The sequence below is a fragment of the Calonectris borealis genome, chromosome 29 (genome assembly GCF_964195595.1).
Source record: "Calonectris borealis chromosome 29, bCalBor7.hap1.2, whole genome shotgun sequence".
NCBI lineage: Eukaryota > Metazoa > Chordata > Aves > Procellariiformes > Procellariidae > Calonectris > Calonectris borealis.
In genome coordinates this window covers 4,220,243-4,241,352 of record NC_134340.1, presented here as the reverse complement: position 1 = coordinate 4,241,352, position 21,110 = coordinate 4,220,243, and the positions used below count along the sequence as shown (strand labels likewise).

At 56.6% G+C, this 21,110-nt stretch overlaps 1 protein-coding gene across 5 annotated transcripts in view; it reads left to right on the top strand.

Moving 5' to 3' along the window:
* Positions 1-472: 472 nt before the first annotated feature.
* Positions 473-21,110, top strand: part of PI4KB (phosphatidylinositol 4-kinase beta) — a 29,137-nt gene continuing 8,499 nt past the window's right edge. The window contains exons 1-5 of one of the 5 annotated variants that reach the window (XM_075176218.1): positions 473-544; positions 939-1,057; positions 4,509-4,684; positions 7,307-8,276; positions 18,895-18,939. In XM_075176218.1, the coding sequence (XP_075032319.1) occupies positions 983-1,057; positions 4,509-4,684; positions 7,307-8,276; positions 18,895-18,939 (1,266 nt within the window). In that variant the 5' untranslated portion in view covers positions 473-544; positions 939-982. Of the gene's footprint in view, positions 545-855; positions 1,058-4,508; positions 4,685-7,306; positions 8,277-18,894; positions 18,940-21,110 lie in introns of those variants that run through there. The other 4 variants (XM_075176219.1, XM_075176222.1, XM_075176220.1 and 1 more) reach the window with 4 other exon arrangements.

Sequence of the window (21,110 nt, the reverse complement as noted above, 5' to 3'; positions counted from 1 at the left end):
GCCCCGCGTGGCGGGGCACCGGTGCCCTGGGTCGGCCCAGCGCCGGCTTGGGGCGGGTGAAGCCGCCGGTGGCATCGAACAGCCGGAGCGGGTGCCACGGCCTCCCGCCGGGGGGGAGCGGGGGGGACACGGGCCCGTGGGGCGCCGGGCGGGCGCGGAGCCGTGCCTCAGTTTCCCCGCCGGGGGCGGAGGCTGCGGTGGGCCCGGCGCGGGGATCTCCGGTGCCGGCCTGCGCCGCCCCCGCGGGTGCCCGCGACGGCGGAGGCGATTTTCAAGGAAAAAACGCCGGTTTCCGCCAACCCCGCGGCCGCGGCGCGCCACGCCCCTCGGCCACGCCCCCTCCGCTCACGCCCCGCCCCTCCGCCGCGCGGGTGCCGCCGGGCCGGCAGGGGGCGCTCGCAGGAGGCCAGGCCCGCCCGATCCCTCAGCCCCGTCAGGCGGCGCCGCGGGCAGCCCGGGCCGCCGGGGCCTGCGCCTGCCCCCGCCGCTCCGCCAGCCCGACCCGCTCCGCTCCGCCCCGCCGCGCCGCCCCGGCCCCGCGCAGGTGAGCGCCGCGCCGCCGCACCGGGAGGCCCCGCGCCGCCAGGCACTGGGCCTTCCCTGGGCCCCCGCGGCCTCCCCCGGGCCCTCGCCCTGTCCCCCGGGCCGCGGCGGCACCGTCACCCCGGGCAGGGGGCTGGGGGTCTCCCGGGTCGGTTGTGCGGCCGCTCCGGGAGGGCAGTTGCCGGCCCCGGCCCGCGCCCCTTCCCGGGCCGGGCCCCTGGGGCGGAGCGGGGGCAGAGCGGGGCTGGCCGGGGCCTCCGCCGCCTCCCCGGGCTCGCCAGCACCGGCGGTGGCCCGGCGGCCGGGCTTTGCGGGCCGGGAGCGCCTCGTCGCGCAGGAAAATAATCTTTTCCCCTTTTTTTATTTCTTTTTCCCTTCCTCCCTCCCTTCCCCAGCAGCAGCCGATCGTCCCCGGAGCGCCGCGGAGCCGCTGCCCAGGATGAGCCGCCTGCGCTGCCCCGTGCGTCGGCATCCCAGACCGGAGAGGCGGCCGTGCGGGATGGGATTGCACCAGGTACCGCTGCTTATCCTTAGCCTTATCCTCCCAGGGGACGCAGGCGATAACCTCTGCCAGCCGCCTTCCCGACACCCCGCTGCGCCGGCGGGGAGGACACCAACCTCTCTGGCGTCGGCGCTGGCCCGAAAACGCGTCCCCCCTCGGGGATGCAGCTGGGCTCGCGGCGTAGGCCGGCTGGATAAGTGTCGCAAGGACCTGTTAGGAGACTTTTTCAGCTGATTTCCTCCGTGCCGTTAGACTGTCATTTCTGACTAGGCTTTGTCAACCCCCCCGGAGCCATCTGCTGCCCCTCGTGCTTTGTAATTGCCTAAAATATCTGCTTAAAGACCGGAGATATTATGTAACGCGCTCGGCTGGTGGGCTGCTGAGCAGCGGTTCTTCTAGATACGCGTGTTTGCTGTGGGTTAGTAATCTGTCGATGCTTTTTTTTTCCCCCTGAAACTTCTGCTTCAAGTTGATAGTAACTTCAGGCATGATAAACAATAAGAACATTTAATCGCTCCCTTTGCTATGCCCTACTTCTCTTTAACTCGTGGTGAAACTTTGAGAAGCAGCATGGGGAAGTAACTGGGTACAGATCTGGGTGGAAACGCCGGTTTCCAGCTCTTTCGCCCAGCGCTGCTGCTGTCCTGCTCTCGGCGCTGGCTGGAAGAGCAGAGGCTTTTCAGCGCCTCTGAGGTTTTGAACTCCCCTTGGGGACTTCATCGCTCGCTCTGCGAACCGGCGGCCGTGTTGGAGGCCGCCCTGGACGCGTGTGAATGCCGAGGGATCTGCTCCTGCAGGTCAGCCCCAGGCCTGGGGCTCAACCTGCAGCCTCTGCTCGGCGGAGGTAATAGCCTCTGACCTCTTCCTTGGCAATCTGAATGGGATTTCAGTCCGTGCCACGGCCGTGTGCTCCTTAAATCACAGCTGATTTGTCATCACGCAGTTCAGGGTCCGTGCTTGGATCGGCAGCTGCTCTTGGAGTCCGAGCTGGGGATGTGGGCTCCTACTTTTCTCCTTCCATTCTAAGTCTCATCTAGACAGCTTATTTCAAGTCACGCTTTAGATGAAGGCTCAGACATGACTGTGGGTAACAACAGCAACTTGAAATAGTGAATTTACATATATAAACGAGTGTGGGAACGTTCAGGCGCAAAGTGCCTTGTGATCACCGGGAGGAGGAAACTTCCCATGGTGGCTGTGCCAGCGCGGCTTGCTTCAGGGTTTGGTGTGCTTGGAAACAGGTTGCTGGGATGGAAGGGTTTGTCCTCGCTTGCTCAGGGATCGTAATTAATGCTCGTCGGGGTGGAGAGGTGCGAGGGAAGAGGACAAAAGGTTGGATGTGTTTGTGTGAGTAACGTGTCGGATGAGCCGCCGCTGTGGTATGCGTGGAGTGGGTTTGTGAAGGGCTTCCTCGCTGAGGCGACGCCTGTTGCAGCGAAAGCCGCCTTTTCCAAAGGGCTGGGGTGCTTCTCAGAGGTGAGAGAGATTTTAGCGCTCCCACAATTGTTTTTTTTTTTTTTTTTTTTAAATGGGGAAGGTAATTGGTAAGTAAATCTCTGGATTTAACTCCTTCCCACGGGGCTGTATCATTTGTGGAGGAGGAAGGAACGAAGGAAGTGCTGGCGATGTGGTTCTGGGGCTGACAGGCTGCGGCTTTCCCTCTTCCCTGCGCCTCGGTCCCCTCTGCAGCCCGGGGACCGTTGCTCCGCAGCAGGGGAGGCGGAACGAGTTCCTAGGAAAGATGTCACAAAGACAAATTATAAATAGTTTGCTGTGGATGGACATTCGGACTAGGGAGTTAGAGGCGTCTCTCCCTTGTGGAGCCAAGAGGCTGGGGAGCGTTGGGAGCTGTTCTTTAATGCCTTGTGTAGAACTACAGCATTCTCCTGCTGCGTTTCTTGCAGTGTGGCTTTTATTTATCCCAAATTCAGGGGCGAGTCGTTGCTCTGCTTGTGCGAGTCCCAGGGTTACTGCTGTTTCGGACACGCAGGCTTAGCTGAACACAACTTGGCACAGGGATGCGGAGTCCTTCCAGTGAGAGCATCCCGGCGAGGAACCGGAGCAGAGCCTCCTGCGTCCCATCCCGCCAGAGGAGCCAAGCGGTGCCGTGCTGTCACCGCGCCGGTGAGCCCTGCCGCAGGGCTGGGGACCGGGATGGGTTTTAGGAGCCGCGCGGTGCGGAGCTAAGCCGTGAGCGAGCTCTGGCCACCCGCAGCGGTTGCTTTAGCTGATGCTGTTTCTTCCAGCAGAGCGTTGCTCATACCTGCTGTTTTGTTAAGAAAACTGCTGGCCTGGTGTGTCGGGGCTTTGACGGACTGGTTTGAGGCACCGATTCGGCTGAGAGGAGCTGCGCTTGTCCTGCACTTGCTCTGTGTCCCAAGGGAAGGCTCTCACAGGCTGCTCCGTCCCGAGGGCTGACGCAGGGCGGTTGCGTTGGATGGAGGAGCCCGTCCTGTTTGTCTGTGATGCCAGCGATCGCTCAGGGCTCTGGCTCAGGGCCTCCCGTTGCCCTTTTCCCTGAAAATTCACCTTTTTTGCTTTCCCTCTGCTATTTGCTCCATGGAGTGCATCCTTTGAGAGGGAAGCGGTGCTGCTCCATGGGAGAAGAGTCCCACAGCAGTGCCCTTGTGCAGCAGGGGAGGTTTACGGGCAGAGTTTGTCCTCGGGGGATGTCTGGAACCTGGCATTTTATTTTTTTTGAAGTGGAGTGAGACCCGTGTGCTGTGCAGAGGTTGAATCTGCTTCAGCCAAGCGTGAAAAACGGGTGGGAGCCCGTCTCTGTTGGTGCTGAGTCTCTCCTGGAAGGAGATTTCGGACTTGAAAGAGGGCACAGCATCCCTCAGGAAGAATTATTTGTCCTCGTTTCAGTGGTGCTTGCGGCACCGCTGCCCATCTCCCCCACACAAGCTGAGTCAGTCACAGTCCCTTCGTGCCTCAGTTTCCCCAACCTCTAAGCTATCGCCTGATAAGTCACACTGAGGCGCTGTGTTGGCAGCGGGTCCGGAGGGGCTCCCCGAGGAGCAGGGCTCTCCCCTTGGCGTAGTGCGGGGCACGGACAGTACATCCTCCTCCGGCCTCCAGCGCTGCTCTGATGTTTCCTGCCCCCATCCCAACTCCTGTGGCCTTCCCGAAGGCACAGCAAGATGTCGAAGGCCGTCAGTGCTGAGCAAAACAAAAAGTAATGCAGCGTAATAGAGACCAGATGTCTTGGTGAGGCTTCATCCTGTCCCCCTGGTTGTTTGCCAGGGCTAATATTTCTTATTCAAGTCAGGCAGGAGCGAGACTTTTCTTTTTTTTTCCTCCTGTGAAGCCACAGCTCTGTTCCTGTAGCTCTCCCTCTGCTTTTGTCTCTTCCTGAAGGACCCGTGCTCTCGAATCGCTGCACCGACACACGGCTGCTTCGTCGGTAGTTTCTGTGCTAATAGGGGCTTCCCTGTATTTCGTATTTAATCACCGACTTCAGGCCGTTCCACCAGAGAGAAACTTGGCCCGTTATGGCTGTGGGTGGAGGATGAACCACATGAATTCAGCTCAGCCTGTTTTCCAGACTGGATTGCTTCATTGTGTGCAGCTGATGGGGTTTTTATCCCTGTTGAGACCAGCGATTTGGAATAGGGGAGCTCTGCTGAGCCTCGAGAGGTAAATAGTACGTCGTGATACGTTTAACAAATGGTGATGTGAATCACGGAAAACGCGGAGAGGTGCAAGAGGCGGGGAGTGAATTCCCTCGCTGGGATTTTAGGGAGCGCTAGGAGCGGAGACGTGTCCTTGGCGGGCTCCGAACAGCCCCGTTGCTGGGATGTCACTGAAGAAGGCGGCTGTGTAAGTGTTGGGGGGGGCTGAAGAGCAAAATAATAATAACAAAAAAAAAAAGGCATGCACGGATTTCCAAGCCGTGCCTGCGGTGCGGAGGTAGCCCTGCAGGCCTGAGGGTGGATTTATCGTGCGCAGTTCCTTGATCCGAGTTTAACCCCCTCAGCAGTTGCGCGCTCTGGCCGGCCGACTCCTCTGCGGCGCAGAGCCGGCGCGCGGGGCCCCTCCGGGCCTGGCCGACCGGGTGAGGGTGGCGAAAGGATCGGGGGGTTTGGGCTGGCCGCGGGAGCGGCTCTGCTCGCGGTGACAGCGCCGTGCGACGCGGGCGCCTCGGAGTCATCGGGATACCTTGCTCACGCAGGTCAGGTCGGATCCAGCCTCTCCCACGGATGTGGAGGCGGTTTAACATCCAGAATTTCAGCGTGTGCTGTCACGCTGCACCAGGCTTCTCCTGCGTGCCCTGTGTTTACGGGGAGGGAGGTTTAACGGGATCCTGCGCGTGTTTTCTCCCTCTACAGCCTGGCAAGGAGGATGTCAAAAGCATTTCCCTGCATCGGATAAACCAGTCGGGGCTGGGAAAGCCCTCTGCGGGTGACCGAGCCACCCGGGATCGCCAGTACTTCCGCACCCAGCGTGTGGCTGCGGAGCCGTGTTTGGGACTCCGGCAGATGCCACCGCTAAATTTTTTTATTTTTTATCAGTTTGTCATCCCAGTTGTCTTGATGTGAACGTTTGAAGGACCCCAGAAGTGCTGGCACAAGCAAAGCTCTGGGCGACTCTTCCTTGGACCCGGCCCCGCTCCGTGCCTCTTCAAATCCCGCCTTGCCGAGTTATGCCGAAGGATCTCCTTTTTGCCGGCGTGGTGTTAATTTAAAAATTAGATCGTCTGGGCTTTCATGGGGCAAGGCTGAGAAGGAAAAACAACTTCCTTCAGCTTGCAGGGTCTTTAGGATCTAATGACCACAAATATTTGAAGCATGTGGGATTTGTACCAAAGGGAACGGCAAGCACAGAGGAAAACGTTGTATGTTGCTGCCGTGCGGACGGGGTGAAAGATGCTATTCATATCGGTTCAGACTGCTGAACTTTGGTCCGGCTTTTTTCACCTCGTAGTTAGAGCTTAAGTGCTTTGAAAACAAGAGGAGGAAACCGGTCTCTGGGAAGCGGCGCTTGCGTCTGGACATACCGACCTCATCTTTACTCGCGTGGAATATTTAGAAAGAAACGCCGTGGGTTTCCTCGTCCCTTTCTCCGGTGTCGGGAGCTGTAATCACTTGTAAAAATAAACAGATAAAACAAGGTCATTAAATTAGCGGGGGAATATCTTGTTGCAAGAATCCGCCGGCGCACTTCTGCGGTCAAAGAAGGGCTGGGGGTCGTTGGGGGAGCGGACAGGCAGAAGATGGTTCAGTGAACATCTTTTCCAAAGACAGTAATTTTTTCCACCGTGCTGGACGTGAAAAGCAGGAGGGAATTGGCAATCTGCTTGCAGTGCTTAACGTTTGTAAAAGGCATTGTGCCCTTCTGCTGATCACGAGCTGTCTTGTTGTAGCGTATAAGCAATAAAGGGAAGCAGTCAGAGCAGTAATGATGTTAGATTGAATAGAGTGCCTTATTTTATTTTTAGAGGACGATTTCACTTGGCACTGGCCGCCTTTATTCTTGCTGGTTATCCGTAGAGATGCACCGCTGCTCTTTTTATCGAGATGGGAAACCGGGCAGTGTGTTCAATCCCTCATCTATCTTATTTTTGAAACGTAATTAAGTCCTAATCATTGGCGAGGATACGTAAGCTGGGCATTGGTGTCTGGACTTTGAAAACAGGGACCTTGTTGCAACAAACATGGTTCTTGCTCCGGCTCTCTGCTCGCCCGGCACCGGCGGGGGATTCCACCGTCAAAGCGCCGTGTACCGCTGTCGTCCCGAGGGAGGTTAAATGGGCAAAAGCTGAGCAGGGGGGATGAACTTCATCTTCTCCAGCAAGAAGCAGAGCCACTGGGTCCATCCAGCCTGGGGCCCTCTAATCCCAAGCGTTGCAGATGCCTTTGGGGTGGAGAGCATACAGCAACCTGGGGTTTTTTTTTCCCCCTCTCTTTCTCAATTTGGCATGCTCAATTTTTTTATCGTCATGGTAACAGGGAAATTTTGTGTAATGGCTGATAGATGCTTACAGCACTCTTTCAAGTCTGAGTGGAAGGGGCACCGAGAAGACCTTTAGAAGCCAATGTGACCAGCTCGGCGTTGCGCTGGGCCGGGTTGCGTTGTGTGCGTTGGCTTGGGGCACCTCCCTTCTCCAGACAAAGGCTTTTAGCAAAGGTTTGCACCAAACCTCATCTCAGCTCTCGGTTTCCCTTGAGGTGTATCCCAGCGTGTCCCCACCTTCAGGCTGGAAGCAGTCTCCTCCGCAGGTTGTGTCCCTGACTCTTTCTTGTCTCGTTTTCTTTTCAGCTGTGAAGTGCGCAGACCCGCCACTGCTATGGGAGACTCTGTTGTCGACCCAGCCCGAGGGACAGGCTTGGAGCAGGCGCCCGGCTCAGCGCCCCAAGGGAATGGCGGGACGTCTCTCAGCGTCATCACGGAAGGTGTCGGGGAGCTGGCGGTCATCGACCCCGAGGTGGCGAAGAAAGCCTGCGAAGAGGTCCTGGAGAAGGTGAAGTTGATGCACAGTGTCTCCTCGGACAGCTTAACGAAACTGGCCGATGGCAGCGAGGCAGAGCGCGCCCCACGGACCGCGGTGGATTTGGCCAACGGAGACATCGGGGAGGGCTGTGAAATCAAGTGCTTGGACGATCCGCCTGGCACGGCCTCTAAGATCCAGGAGGAGGACGAGACCTTGGCCAACACGGTGAAAACCGCCCGGAAGCGGCAGAAGAATAACTCCGCTAAGCAGTCCTGGCTCCTTCGGCTCTTTGAATCCAAACTCTTTGATATCTCCATGGCCATTTCATACTTGTACAATTCAAAGGAACCTGGTGTGCAGGCTTACATTGGGAATAGGTTGTTCTGCTTTAGGAACGAAGAAGTGGACTTCTACCTGCCACAGCTGCTGAACATGTACATTCACATGGACGAGGACGTGGGAGATGCGATCAAGCCCTACATCGTGCACCGCTGCCGGCAGAGCATCAACTTCTCCCTGCAGTGTGCCCTGCTGCTGGGCGCCTACTCCTCGGACATGCACATCTCCACTCAGCGACACTCCCGCGGGACCAAGCTGCGGAAACTCATCCTCTCGGACGAGTTGAAGCCAGCTTACAAGAAGAGGGAGCTGCCGTCGCTGAGCCCAGCGCCCGATACGGGGCTGTCTCCTTCCAAAAGGACTCACCAGAGGTCCAAGTCGGACGCCACCGTTACCATCAGCCTGAGCAGCAATCTGAAGCGCACAGCCAGCAATCCCAAAGTCGAGAGCGAGGAAGAGGTAATGGTGGGGCTCTCCAAGGCTCAGCCTGCCTGGGAAGGGATGCCCCCGGGCCGTGCTCGTGCGGTTGGTTCTCATCTCATAGCTCCTCCTTTACCGCAGAGTTTTTTTTGTCCTAGTCGCTGCAAATGATTGAAGTTTTGATTCCCGTGTCTCTAAGCAAACTGATACACACCGGTGGGTGCCGGCGGGTGGAGGGTCTTCATTTTCGTGGAAAGCCGGGGCCGGGGAGATGTTCCCCCAGTGTCGCTCGAGGATGCAGGGGCTACAGGGGGGGAGTTTTCTTGGTGTGAGGGGAAGGGAGGACATGAGGTGGCTTCAAGGTAAGGCAGAAAGCTGGGTCAGGAGGACTGAGTCGCTTCCTCTGCTGCTGAATTCCCACACGTTTTGGGCAACTTGGCCATTTCGCAATCTGCAGCCGTCTGATCGCTGTTGGAAATCTGATTTCCTCCTTGTCCCGACTTGTTCAGATTTAGCAACGATGAGGTTTATTCACCGGCAGAAAGGGCCCTGGGCAGCTGCGAGCTGGGAGCAGGAGGAGAGCAGATAAACCCGTCCCCGTCCCGGTGCCCTGGCCACAACGAGCCTCAGGGGCACACACCCCTCTGGCTGCAGGGCCCAGAGCTGCAGCTGGGGGTTTGTCTGCGGCTGCTGCCCTGTGCCGAGCTCTCCTTTGGATTTCTGTCATCTTTTTGCAGCTCCAAGACGGTGGAAAGCCATGCTTTCCCTGCCGGAGGGGCTGGGCTGTGCGGAGGGGACGCTTCCAGTTTCCAGGGTTGGGCCCTAATGCGGTTTAATGCCAAAGCAAACGGCAATTAAATAGGTGAACTCGGGCACATGCGTGTTACGGGTATTCCAAACCCAAATAGCTCCCGTGGGCTTTGCGGCGTTTATTTTTAAGTGTCGAAAAGTTACCAGCACAAAATTGCTTTGGCTTTGGTGCCGAGCTGCTGTATCGGTGCACGCTGCGAGACTCTGTGAGTGTTTTTGCTTGAGTGGGATTTCTCCCAAAGAAAATGCAGATTATGCATTTCACACATCTGCTGACGCAGAAACTTATGGAGCAAAAGGATGAGCAGCATCCTTGGTAGTGGGGATGCAAGGCTGGAGGGAGAAGAGCTGGAAACGGAAATTTTTGATTTTGCTGCTTTGTTTTGAAGGGCTGATGGTTTGCAGCACGAGCATCGGGCTGAGGTGGGGATGCCGAGCGGGGGAGGAGGACGGAGGAGGCGAGCTGGTGCTAAATGCAAATTTTATGAGCAGTGCTAACCAAATCGGAGAAGAGCAATGCCTCTTCCAGAACTCAAGAAGTTGAAATACTCCCCTGGGGAGGTGGTTCACCTCTCCAGCGGGGATGGCTCGGCAGGCTCGGAAATGGCTCGGAAAACCACAGGACCAAAGGTTCGGTCCCGGCGGGGCTTCGGCAGCCGCTCACCCGGCACCCGGGCGGATCAGCCAGACTCCACGCAGCTCCTTTTCTGGGTCATCCCCGTGCCTCGTGGGGATGAGACCTTGAAAGCCGACTTCTCCACGGCTCCGTCTAGACATTCGCGATCTCGTGACTGTTTTTGTAACGGTGGAGTATTTCTTGGCTTTCCTGCCTTGCCTAAGGTTCCCCCTTTCCCTCGGCTCCGCGCTGGGTTGTAAATCGTTGGAAGGGGCTGCGTGGTCTCCTGCCTGCCTGCCAGACTTGGGAAGGCTCCTTTGGGTAAGGATTTGAAGGAGGTTTCGGAGGCGTGAAGCGGCAGTCGTCCGGGCTGGTTTCAAGTTAAAACCACCCTGTCCTGCTCCCCGCAGCTCTTGGGCGAAAACCCAGCTGCGAGCCGGGGTCGTGGCATTTGCCGATGGGTAAATGAATCTTTCGTGTCTCTGCCCGTCGGCTGCTCGGTGGAAAACAACCGGCTGATGGAGAGCAGGACGCGCCGAGGTCTCTCTGCTCACGCTGGCTGCAGCTGCTTGAATAATGGAAACCGAAGCTTTACATAAATGATAGATGAAAGCAGCGCTGCGAAGAGTTTCTCTTGGCAATGTTTGAAACGTATTTTGATCCGGAGGCCGGGCAAGCTGTTTAAACGGTGCACAGCAACAGGGATACTCGAGGCGCCGTAAGAACTTTCCTGGCCTCTGAATATCCCCACCAGCTTCCTGGACCTGTATTATTTTGAGCCCTGAATGTTACTGCCTCCTGCTTGAAACCAGCAATCCCTGGAGCTGGGCAGGTGGTGGTGGGGCCGGGCAGGTCTGGTGTAAATTCCAGCCAATTCTGGAATTCACTACTTTAAGCTACTTTATACAAGTTAATTTTCCCTCAGTCCAGGGAACCAGCAGATGGCTGAATTGTGTTCTGCTGGGACCAGCCCTTAGCTTGTTCCCCAAATTTTCTTAAACCAGAGATTTTATGGCAATAAAATCTCATGTGTGCTCATCTGGGAGTTACTTTATTCCCTTTACTGTCTCTGCCGCCAGTGTCTGCACCGTCGAGCCGTGGGTCGGGAACCCGCTTCTGCTGCACCTCCCGAGAAACTTCTGTTTCTCTCTTGGCAAAAAATTGCAAGATTCGAATGTAAAACCAAGAAGTCGTTTGTCAGGATTAAGGAAGGCTGCCACGCCTGAACCTCCTTATCGAGCGCTGCCTGCAGTGTCTGGTCTGCAAATTCATCCAGTCTTCAGCTGTGCATCCCTCTTTCCAACCTTTTTAAAAAAAAAAAGCCAGATACAATCCAGCCGAGGGTAAAGCATGCCATTTCTTCAGCTGTCCTGTGCTGCTAATGCAGCGTTTCTGTGGGCTGCAAACGTGGAGCTGGGGTTTGAACGTTGTCTGCTGCAGATGGAGTCAAACCAGCCGGGCCCGGGGGGACGGTCCCGGAGGAGGAGAGGAGCGGAGGGTGGGGAGGAGGCTTTGCGGGGAAGTTGGCTGCTTCTGATCTGTGACTGGAGGCTGTTGAAGAGCAGGAGAAATGGAATAAACTCTGTCTGGAAGAGCTGTAGGGAGGAAAAGCTGAAGCGTTGGGCTAGTGCCTTTGCAGGGCGTAGATCTGAAATACAAGCCGTAGGGGACAGGGCTGGAGAGGAGCGGTGCAGAGCAGGCAGGTATGTCGCACCCGTCCCTGAAGGACTCCTGTGGAAGTGTCCTGCAAACTCTGCCCGCGCCGGAGGCTTTGCAGCCTGCTGCAGGGCTTGCGTCCAGGCTTTTTCCCAGCGAGGGTTTCGTCTCCCCTTCGGAGCCCGAAGCCGCCTTTTAGCTCTTCGAGGAGGTGGTGGCACCATATTCCCTTCTCTGCAGCATCCCCGTGTCGGGCAGGGTTATTTTGCCATCAGTCTTCTCTCCGCTGAACAATTTTGGGGTTATTTTCCCGTCTCACATCAATCTTCTCTCCACTGAACAATCCTGGCCTCTTTTGCATTTCCCGTAGGTCGCCTATTCTAGACTCCGGGGTTTTATTCCTCCTCTGGACCTTTGCCCGTTGTTCCACATCTTCCTTGAAGCGCGGTGCCAGGTCCTCCCTGTTTCTAGGCTCTTAAAGGTGCCTCTGTCCTTTGCTGCTGGTCCTCCGCGAGGGCCGCTGATACCTGCCGGTCCCCGATTAGCTGCGTCAGACCCAAAGCAGGTATTAATGCTACTTAAGGAAAAAACGTCTGCGTTGGTTTTAGAGCGTGGTGGGGGACGGCTCTTAGCAAAGCCAGGAGTTACCCCGGGACAAAGCTGTCCTTTCCCCCGCGGTCGCCTGCAGCCGTGGCACTTTGTTTCTAGAGAATAATTCTTCCCGCTGAGGTCTTTATGTTCCAGTTGTGGCTTCATGCTGCATAACCGCCGTAATAACGGGCCAGAGAGGTTTTATTTCAAGTGTCATTTGCGCTGTGGGTTTTTAGTCCTCACTGGATTATGCGTCTGTAACATAATTCCAAGATACGGTTTTAATGGTATAAATTTATTTTGCATTTGTTACTTTTCAATTACTACAAAGGCACGCAAAGGAAAAGCCGCAAGCTCGAAACTCAGGTCGTCTTGCGTCCCTCCGGTGCGAGGGGGATGGACTCAGCCCTGGTTTCCAGGGTGGCGCTTGTATTTGCTGGAGTCCAGGTGTGTCCCGTTCTCCGATCCATTTACAGACAAAGGGTGGATTAAATGTGCTGGGGCTGCTCCGCGTTGAATTTTCCACCTGAGCAACTTGAGATGCGGAGGGGAGGAACTTGCCGTAACCTGATGCTGGAAACCAGGGGAGCAGTGTTTCCTGCGAGGTCTCTGGCTGCGCGGTCCGCTGGGATGCGAGGGGATGGGCAGGCCGTGGCCGGACGCCTGCGCTGCAGGCGCGGGGGCAGGTCGCCGTCCCAGCGCTGTGCAGTGGGGAGGCTTTGCTGCTTTCTTGCCTGTTTGAATGTTAAACCTCCAAGACGGGTCCCTCGCTGTCTGCGGCGCGAGCCGGTCCTGCCGGTGCCTTCGGTCGTGCAATAGCCCTGTTAAGTCGGTCGCGCTGGGCAGAAACATGGTGGAGTTGCGCTGGAAGCTGGCCATGGGTGGGACATCGTGTCCGGCTCCCCAGGGTTTTGGCAGGCCTGCAGGCAGCAACCTGGAAGCAAAACCTCACCCAGGGCAGAGCAGCTGCTTAAACTTCAGTAAAACCATGTGTGGCTGGGCCAAGCTGCCAGAAACATCTCAAGCTGACCTAGAGATACCCGTCAGGGTGAGGGGGAGCAGCGCTTGGAGCAGAGTCATCTTGCTGTCTGATCCCTTCATTTCACCTAGCTCTACAAAACGCAAGCCTTGCTGGCTTTGGGGTGGTTGTTTTTAACGACGCCTCCTCCGTAAACCCAACAGGATTTGCTGCTGAGGTGCAGCGAGTCCTCGCCAGCGTCCGCGCCGGGGGATGTGTTGCACAAACAGGTTGTGCTGCCTTTGCAGCATGCAAATGCCTCTGCCTGGGTTCTTCCTCGGCAGGCGCTGAGCAGCGGGGCAGCACCTTAGGCACTCCCCGGTTCCCCCTCTCGTCACCCCCACCTCTCTAGGGATGGACGCGGACCCCCCGGGGTCTGCGCCCGCGAGCTGAGCCGGGGCTCGGCTGAATTGGCATTTTCGGGGGTGAACGTGCCCGGGATGCGGTGCTGCTCTGCTGCACCCCTTTGCGTTTCTCATAGGGCTGTTGCTTTGGGAAATGCTTTTCAAAGATGAAACCCCACGGCTCTGAGTTAAAGCTGAGGCTGGTTGTGAGCTATTTTGCTTCCCAGTTTTCCGGTCTGGCAGGCTGGGGTTTGCAGTCACTGATACTCAGCCCTTTATCTCCCTGCGAGCCGTGCTCCACGATTTGACCCCGGCGTCCCTGCCAGCGTGGCAGGGTGCAGCGCTGATGGCGCTCAGAAATGCGGGACCATGATGACGAGTCCTGGAGTTTAAGTAATTTTAATATTAGGCCAAAGTTTACAGCTGAGAGCCTGCACCTGGGTGAAACAGGGAGGACGCTCCCCGTGCCCCGCTCTGCTCCCACCAGCGTTTTAACTCCCAAAGCCTCGGAGGTGGGAAGAACAAATCAGGCTGACTGCCTGGTGGTTCATCTCTCGGATCCCTTCACGAGCTAAGATCAAGGTTCAAAACATGCAGAGCGGGGAGGGAAAACCAGCTTTTTCTTTTATTATTTTTTTGACCAACTGGATTGAAACCAGCTATTTTTAAATGGGAACGGCTTGCTTTATCTGCGAGCCTGAACCCAGCGCCTGCTCAGAGCCGGGCTGATGGTGGAGAGAGCCGGGCAGACCTGCGTCTCCGTGCGAACAGAAATGTTTGGCTGAACTGGTTCCACTAGTCAAGTAAAAAGATTTTAATTAGAAAACTGCTAATTGAATAATCAGTTAAGAATCTAGGCTGGCTGCCGGGAAGGGAGCGCGGGAAACGGCAGCTTCTTAAATGCCAGCTCCTCGCTGTTAACTCGGGGCCATTGCGCGTGGGTGGGTGGTGGAGGAAGAGCAAAGCTTTCACGCGACGCAAGCGCTGCCCACGGCGTGGGGTTTTATTTTTTTTAACAGCAGCATCAGCGTTATCTTGAGAAATGGCAGCGAGGGTTTATATGCAAATCTGTTTACGTCTGCGTTTCTGCACGGATTTGCTTATCGGAGCGTGTGCGCTCGCAGGCGACTTCTGGATTTCAAAGCTGCTTTTTATCCGAGGTTGCCCGACACGGCCGACCCTGGTCTTTCACTTTTTAGCCCACGTCCCTGCCCTGCCTTTGCCGCTCGGGGTGTGGAGGAGCGTTGGCCTTTTACCTCTGGAATTGCACCTTCAGCAACGCTGGCAAAGGTGCTTTTTCTGGTAGGGCTTGTTTCCCCGCTGCGATAAGAGCAGTGCGGCTACCGGAGAATCGCTTTTGATGCTGTCATGGCACATGGCTGCGAGGGCGGCGCTGCCGGGTGTGCCGGGCCCGAGCTGGGAGGCTTTGCATCTTTTCTGCATCGTCGATTTGGTAGGGCATCCCTCGGCCTGCCGGGTTTCTGCATGACCACGGTGACAGCAGTCACTCGCGCTGCAAAGTCTGACTGCCCCGGGCAGCCTGGTTTGATGTCTTTTAGCTACAACTCCTACGTTTCCCCATAATACAAGCAGTGTTGGTGAGGCGTTTGCCTCTCAAGAGCTGTCTTGATTAAATTGCTTTTTAAGATATAAAACACTGCCATCCATAATGTCTGTTTTAGTTTTATAACAGGTAGGAAAGTCCTTTTGCGAAGGATTTGTGGAAGCGAAAGCAATGTTGGGGCCCAGCGCTCGCTGCCGAGCGCTTCACAAAGAGAGATGAAGTTATTTTTATCGGTATGACGGTATGTGTTTACCGGGTAGAAACTTGTGCTGAATGTTCCTACATCTCAAGAAGGACCAAGAATTTTAGCCTTAAAACCCCAAAGCGAAACCCTGCAGAGATGGTGGCTGCGGGTGAGCCTTGTCCCGAGCGCAGGGTGGAGCGATGGTCAAGGGGAGAGAGCCGTCGACGGCCACAACTGACGTGAAACGCCGCTTTGCACCTACATTTCGGCTGAGACCAGGGTGTTAAACATTCAAGGCTTCTTGTTTCCCGAGTGACAGATCTGGAGACTCGCCCGCGCTTGACAAACGGCTCATCCATATGCCGAGTTTGCGAGGGAGAGGAGCCCTGCTGCCGGCGCCCTTTGAACGCCGTTCATTTTCCCGCTCCTTCCAGCCTGGTTTCCCGGGGAAATGAGTCTGGTGCCATCCTTGTTCCGGCAGGAACTTTCTGAAGCGTCGGCTAAATGCCACAGAGAGGAGAAGCCAGAAACGGGCCCAGTTTCTTTGTTTTGCAGAATCGCCTGCTTTGCAGAGGTTTGTGCCCCTTGCTGATGCCGGCCAGCGTGCCCCACGCCAAAGCAGCCCCCCGCGTCCCTGGCGAGGTGTTGGGGTGTCGCAGGAAGCTTCGGGGTGGCCGGAGCTGTTGCAGGGGGAGGAAGGTTTGGGAGATGTAGGATGCATCTGGAGGAACTCAGACTTTGCTAGGTCTGCTCGCACAACGAGCTGTGTTCCCTATTACACGTTTTTATTACAGTTTGCTGGCTGGCTGCCCTAAAACTACCTGACCTCGCTGGGGAAATCGTCAGATATTGAATAGAGACCCCAAAATGTCTTTGCTTGGGTGGCCAGCGGGCCCGGCTGCCCCGCGGTGTCCCAGGGCAGAGCCACGATGAAGGTGGGGGAATCGGGAATGACGGAGCCCTTGGGGGGCTGCAGCGGGTCCTTCTGCAGCCGTGTCCTTTGGGTGCAGCAGGTGGGTTTAGGCCAGGCTCTGCCCCAGCCTCACCTGCCCCTGCAGCTCGTCATCCTTCGGAGCTGGGGAGCGAAGCTGCCCCTGAAATGACGTTGCTGGAACGCGGGCAGGTGGGGAGGAACTGGCTCCGAACATGTCCGGAGCTGCTCAGATTATGCCAGAGGGTTAGACGCTAAGCAAAAAAATCAAATGCACTTAATTCACCCTCAAAGTTTGTTATTCCTGTTCTCCGGATCCAGGCCTCGTGGTGCGAGCAGGTTTTGTGCTCACGCCCGGCATGGCGAGAGGTGATTTGAGCCGCAGCAGATGCCGGAGCTTGTGCCGCCTTCCCGCGGAGGAGGTTAGAAGCCGAGGTCTCGGCCGTGCTCGGTCCGAGGAGCGGCTTAGTGACCGGCCCGGAGCCGAACCCTGCAGGAACTCGCCCTGCCCCACACCGAAGCCGGCTCTGACGCATTTTCTGCGCGGCGTTGCAAACCCATGTTGCATCAGTGCGAGGCCGATGGGGCTCCCAGCGGCACCGTGCAGCCGGCCCTGGCTTTGGCAGCTGTGCGTCGCGCTGCGGCTGGGAGAAATCGGCAAAATCCCGGTGCGGAGATCAGAGTCCCTGTCGATACGGGCACTTTGGTGGGTTTTGTGCTCACGCAAGCTGGAAGCTGCCTGGTTCAGCTTAGAAATGGCCAATGCTGTAGGTGGTCTTCAGGAAAATCAAAGCTGTAACAGGCTGAGCTGTGCGTTTGCCCGGAGAGTTCGGATACGGCAGCGGGAGCCCCGGCTTTCTTACTCCGTGGTGGTTCACACCGGCGTTCCCGTCTCCCTGGGGAGGCTGTGCAGGTGCTGCCCCAAGCGCGGCTCTTCTGCTGCAGCGTCGCAGATATTTTTTGGTACGCTTTGCAAGCTGGATAATTACCTCCTCGTCCGAAGGCAGACCCTTCATTTAGACGTGTTAATGCACTGACACCTCTTAAATTCACCAAAGGGCTTTGGTTTAACGGCAGGTTTTGCTGAGCTGCATGATGCCTGCGCGGGGGGTTGTCTCCAGCTCCTGTAGTCTATGGCTGTGATTTTCAGAGCTGTTTTTTTTTTATAAAGTTGGTAAATCACTTTTTAAAGGTTTCCAGCAGGATCAAAGTCTTAATGGCATCGCAGGTGAAGCCTTTGGGGAGCAGAGGCTGTGCACGGCGAAGGAGAGGTTGTGTGTGACCTCAAAAGTCGGGGGATTTAAGACTTTCACATGAAAATTGGGAGCTTGGGTCCTAAATCCAAGAGGAATTTGAAAGCTCTGCCCTCAATCGCTGCAAACTGGCACGGCTTTAGCAGAATAGGCTCTGCTTGAAAAGGTACCGGGGACGGGCTCCAGCCCCGGCGTGGCTCAGCACGCACCGGGGTCAGGGCTGCAGGAGCTGGCAGAGGAGCAGCCCCAATTATCTGTGAGATTTGCTTTACGCCAGAGGACGTATGGATGCTATGAGAAGAGGAACTTCTAAGATCGTGTTTATTACGAGGGGAGTTGAACTGGCCAAAGCGCCTCCGATAGACTGGTTCTAGAGGTGACAACTCGTGTTCTGCCTCCGAGCAGGTGTGGCAAGACGGTGTTTTGAAAAGCTTTTCAGCTTACCTCCCGCTGGCACCGTCCCGCAGCCCGCTCCCGTTGCTGATCCTGGTTAGAGATTTTTTATTTGCAACAAAACAGGGGAAACGGATCCTGAAATACCTTGATTTAAGACCCAGGAATGAGTCTGGTGCCTGGGAAGAAGGCAGCGACGTGAGTCCGTGGCAGCCTCCGGGCTCCAAGCACTTTTTTCTTGGTGAGCCTTGCGGGGTCTCGGCACTGTTAGGGTTTTCATGTGGTCACGCGGAAGCGATTCATTTAAACGCTGTTGTTTTTGATGGTGAGACGAAGCCTGGTGGAGTTAGCGTACCCCTGTAATTAACACACTAAATCCAGACCTGTGTGTTTCGGTTTGGGAAGTGAATTTCCAAGCCTATTACACAGCAGTCTCAAGGGTGTGAAGCTCCATTATTATCTCTTCTTGCCTGAACACGATGGATTTGGGGGCTGTAAGTGCGGTGCTGCAGAGATTGTGGAACGGTGGGGCTAGAGGTGGAAATCGCTGTTAGGGCGGAGGCGCAGGGTGGCTTTCGGTGGTCGATGGCTTGTGCCTCTCCGCCGATTAATGCTGTCTCATCAACTTGACCATGAAAATAGTTTAATTGTCAGATTTTTTAATCTTTAGGAAAGTTTCCATGGGGTTAATTTTATCTGCTGAAATTAGAGGCTAAATTAGGGTCCAAGGGAGAAAAATGAAGTGGTTTTGTTGATGGAGAGAGGCTGGTGTTGGGGCAGAGTTGGGTGACGCGGCAGGGATCATCACGAGCGTCCCTGCTGCCGTAGCAGCTCCCGTCTCTGCAGCTGATTTGGGCCAAGGAAGTCAGAGCTGCAACCTTAGTTATGCTTCTGGGGTAGAAGAATATTTTCAAGGGTGTAAATGGGGAAAATCTGTGGGGGTTTTACGGGCGTTTAGCGATGGGATCTGCCGATGAGCCGTGAGCCCTGCTCCCTGTTCGGTACCCCCACGAGCGGCCTCGGCCGGAGGAGCCTTTGGTTAGCTCTGTGAAATTGCTGCGCGTTACTCTGGAAGCACCACGTGCTGGTTTAGGTGCCGCTTCCTATCCAAGAGTAAAAGGCAGCAAAATTGTGAATGGGTGGGGGAAGGAAAAAAATCATTAAGTGAAAAGTGGTCGTTATGAACCTGGAGCTAAACTATTGCTTTTTCTCCCCTTCTCCCTCCTTCCTCTCTCTCCTTTTAAACAAACACCACCACCCAAAACCGCCAACAAACCCCCTTTCCTCCATTTCCCAGGAGCTCTCCTCGAGTACGGAAAGTCTCGATAAGTCACTCTCTCCCGTAAGTGGCCCGTCTCCTTCCCGCGCCCGGGCTGCCTGCCTTCCCCGCGACAGCAGCATTTCCTCTCTGCCACGAAAGTGCTAAACCCCGGCACCCGGCGATGCACCGCAAGCAGCTCTGGTCCCCAGCCGTCCCCCCAATGTCTGCACCGCTTGAGCCCCCGGCGGGGGCGAAGCCGGCACCCCCCGGCCCCGGCACCGCGCCGGCCGCCTCTCTGCCGCGCCGGCCGGGGTGGCGGCGGTGCCGGCTTCGTCTGAACGTTTCCTGCTTGTTCAGCGGAACGCCGGCGGAGACGGAGCTTTGGGCAAATTCACTTGCACCGGTTTGGCTAAAATAAAGCAGAAAGCCCCGAGGGGCTGGGGGGTGCCCCTGGGTGCTCATTTACCCCCACCCAAAAAAAGGCGGCGAGGGGGAGAGAAACCCTCGTGCCCCGACGGACGGCGGAGGCAGGGGAGGGACTTGGCTGATGCTGCCGATTTCGGTCTGAGCAGGCGCTGACCTTTGCGTGGCAGTGTCCGCAGATGAAAGAGGAAATGCTGTTTCCTTGAATTTTACTTAAAAGTTCTCTGCCAGATGGGATTTAATTTGCTTTTTCCACGAATCATTATTTTTCCCCCTTCTGTGTGTTCAACTTTGGTCTTTCAATCAAAAGCCAGCGTTTCCCTAATAGAGCGTTTTTCTTTCAAAGTGAGCCTTTTTCATTTTTTTTTTTTTTTAATCAATAGCATCTTCCTCCTCTGTGTCCTTTTCCTGCGGTGGGTGTGTGTTCTCCGTCTGGGATTCCCAGTGGGCTTCCACACGTTGAATATGTAGTCCATGATCAAAACCACTTGCCCGGGCAGCGGTGCCCCGCGCAGCCCCCGTGCCCCGGCCGGGGTTTGCATGGTGAACTCCAGCCTTTGTAGCCTTTACAAAGAGCTGTTTGATGCGTACCCAGCTCTCGTCCTTCTGTGCCTTCAGAGGGAGAATTTCCACACCTTTTACGCGTGGCACGGTGCGGGCAGGAGCGGTGACTCTGCGGTCATGTACAGACACAGGGCACGAGGCGTTCACCCCTGAGCACACCCCAATGCAGCCTCCTCCTTCTATTTTTTATCAATCATCTCCTCCAACTCGCTGTTTTTAAGAGGTGCAAGGGACGGTAGGATGCTCAGGCAGCCGTGGGTGCTGGCGGTTGGGTGGGAGGTAGGACACCGGGCCCTGAGTCCCAGTTTGCCACCCAAATTTAGGTAAGTTGCTTTATTTTTCCCCCCTCCTGCTCCTCCCGGCCGAGCCAAGGCAGCGACGTCTCTTCCTCAGGTGACTTCTTGAGCCTTGGCGTCGGTGGAGCTCCTCAGTCCCGGCGCGTCGCAGGAGCGTCCTCGCAGTCCTCCGGCTGCGGCGGTGGTCGTTGCCGTCACCTCGTCCACCTCGGCCGTGCCACCCAGCTCGCCGTCACCCGGCGCCGGGCGGTAGCGAGCGCCCGTTCCCCTCCCCTGGGGCAGGAGACCTTTTCTGCCAGGCTTTGCAGACCCAGGTTGTTTCTCCAGGGCAGGTGGTTATTGCAGAGCTGGGGCTCTCTGCAAACATTCATGCCAAGTTTATAAACCGCTGCAGGCACCTGCACCCAGCCGAGCGGTCACGGCATTTGTAAATCGTGCCAGGTATCGGTTGTCGGCGCTGATGCCGAAATCCTCGTGGCAGGCAGCTAAGCCGAAGGGAGCGGGTGGCAGCTCTGCTCCGCAGCGCTGAGCAGTCTCCAGCTCGGAGTAGGTGCGGTGGGGCTCGCTCCGTGGCGTGAGTGACCGTGGGCAGCAGAAATGGGGGGCGGCCACGATTTTGCTGTATAAAGCTCTGAAATTGTGGCGGTTTGAGCAGAGGAGAGGGGGGACGTCAGGGTAAAGGTAGGTGGAACAGCGGAAAACACTTTGGCAGCTGAGGCTGGAAAGCATCCCAAATTAACCCCCCTGGTTTTTGAGATGCTTACACCTCGCCCAGGCGTGGTGGCTGTGCGGGGCTGGACCAGGCTCGCCCCTTCGCTGCGTCCCGACGCCTCCGGCACCGCTCCGAAGCCGTCGGCTGAAGCTGGCTCTCCCCCTCTGCCGCTCCTGTGGCCAGGAACGGATCTGCGTCGTTGTCCCTGCCCGGCCCTGGGAAGCGATTTGAACCCACGCGGGGAGAAGGACAGTCCT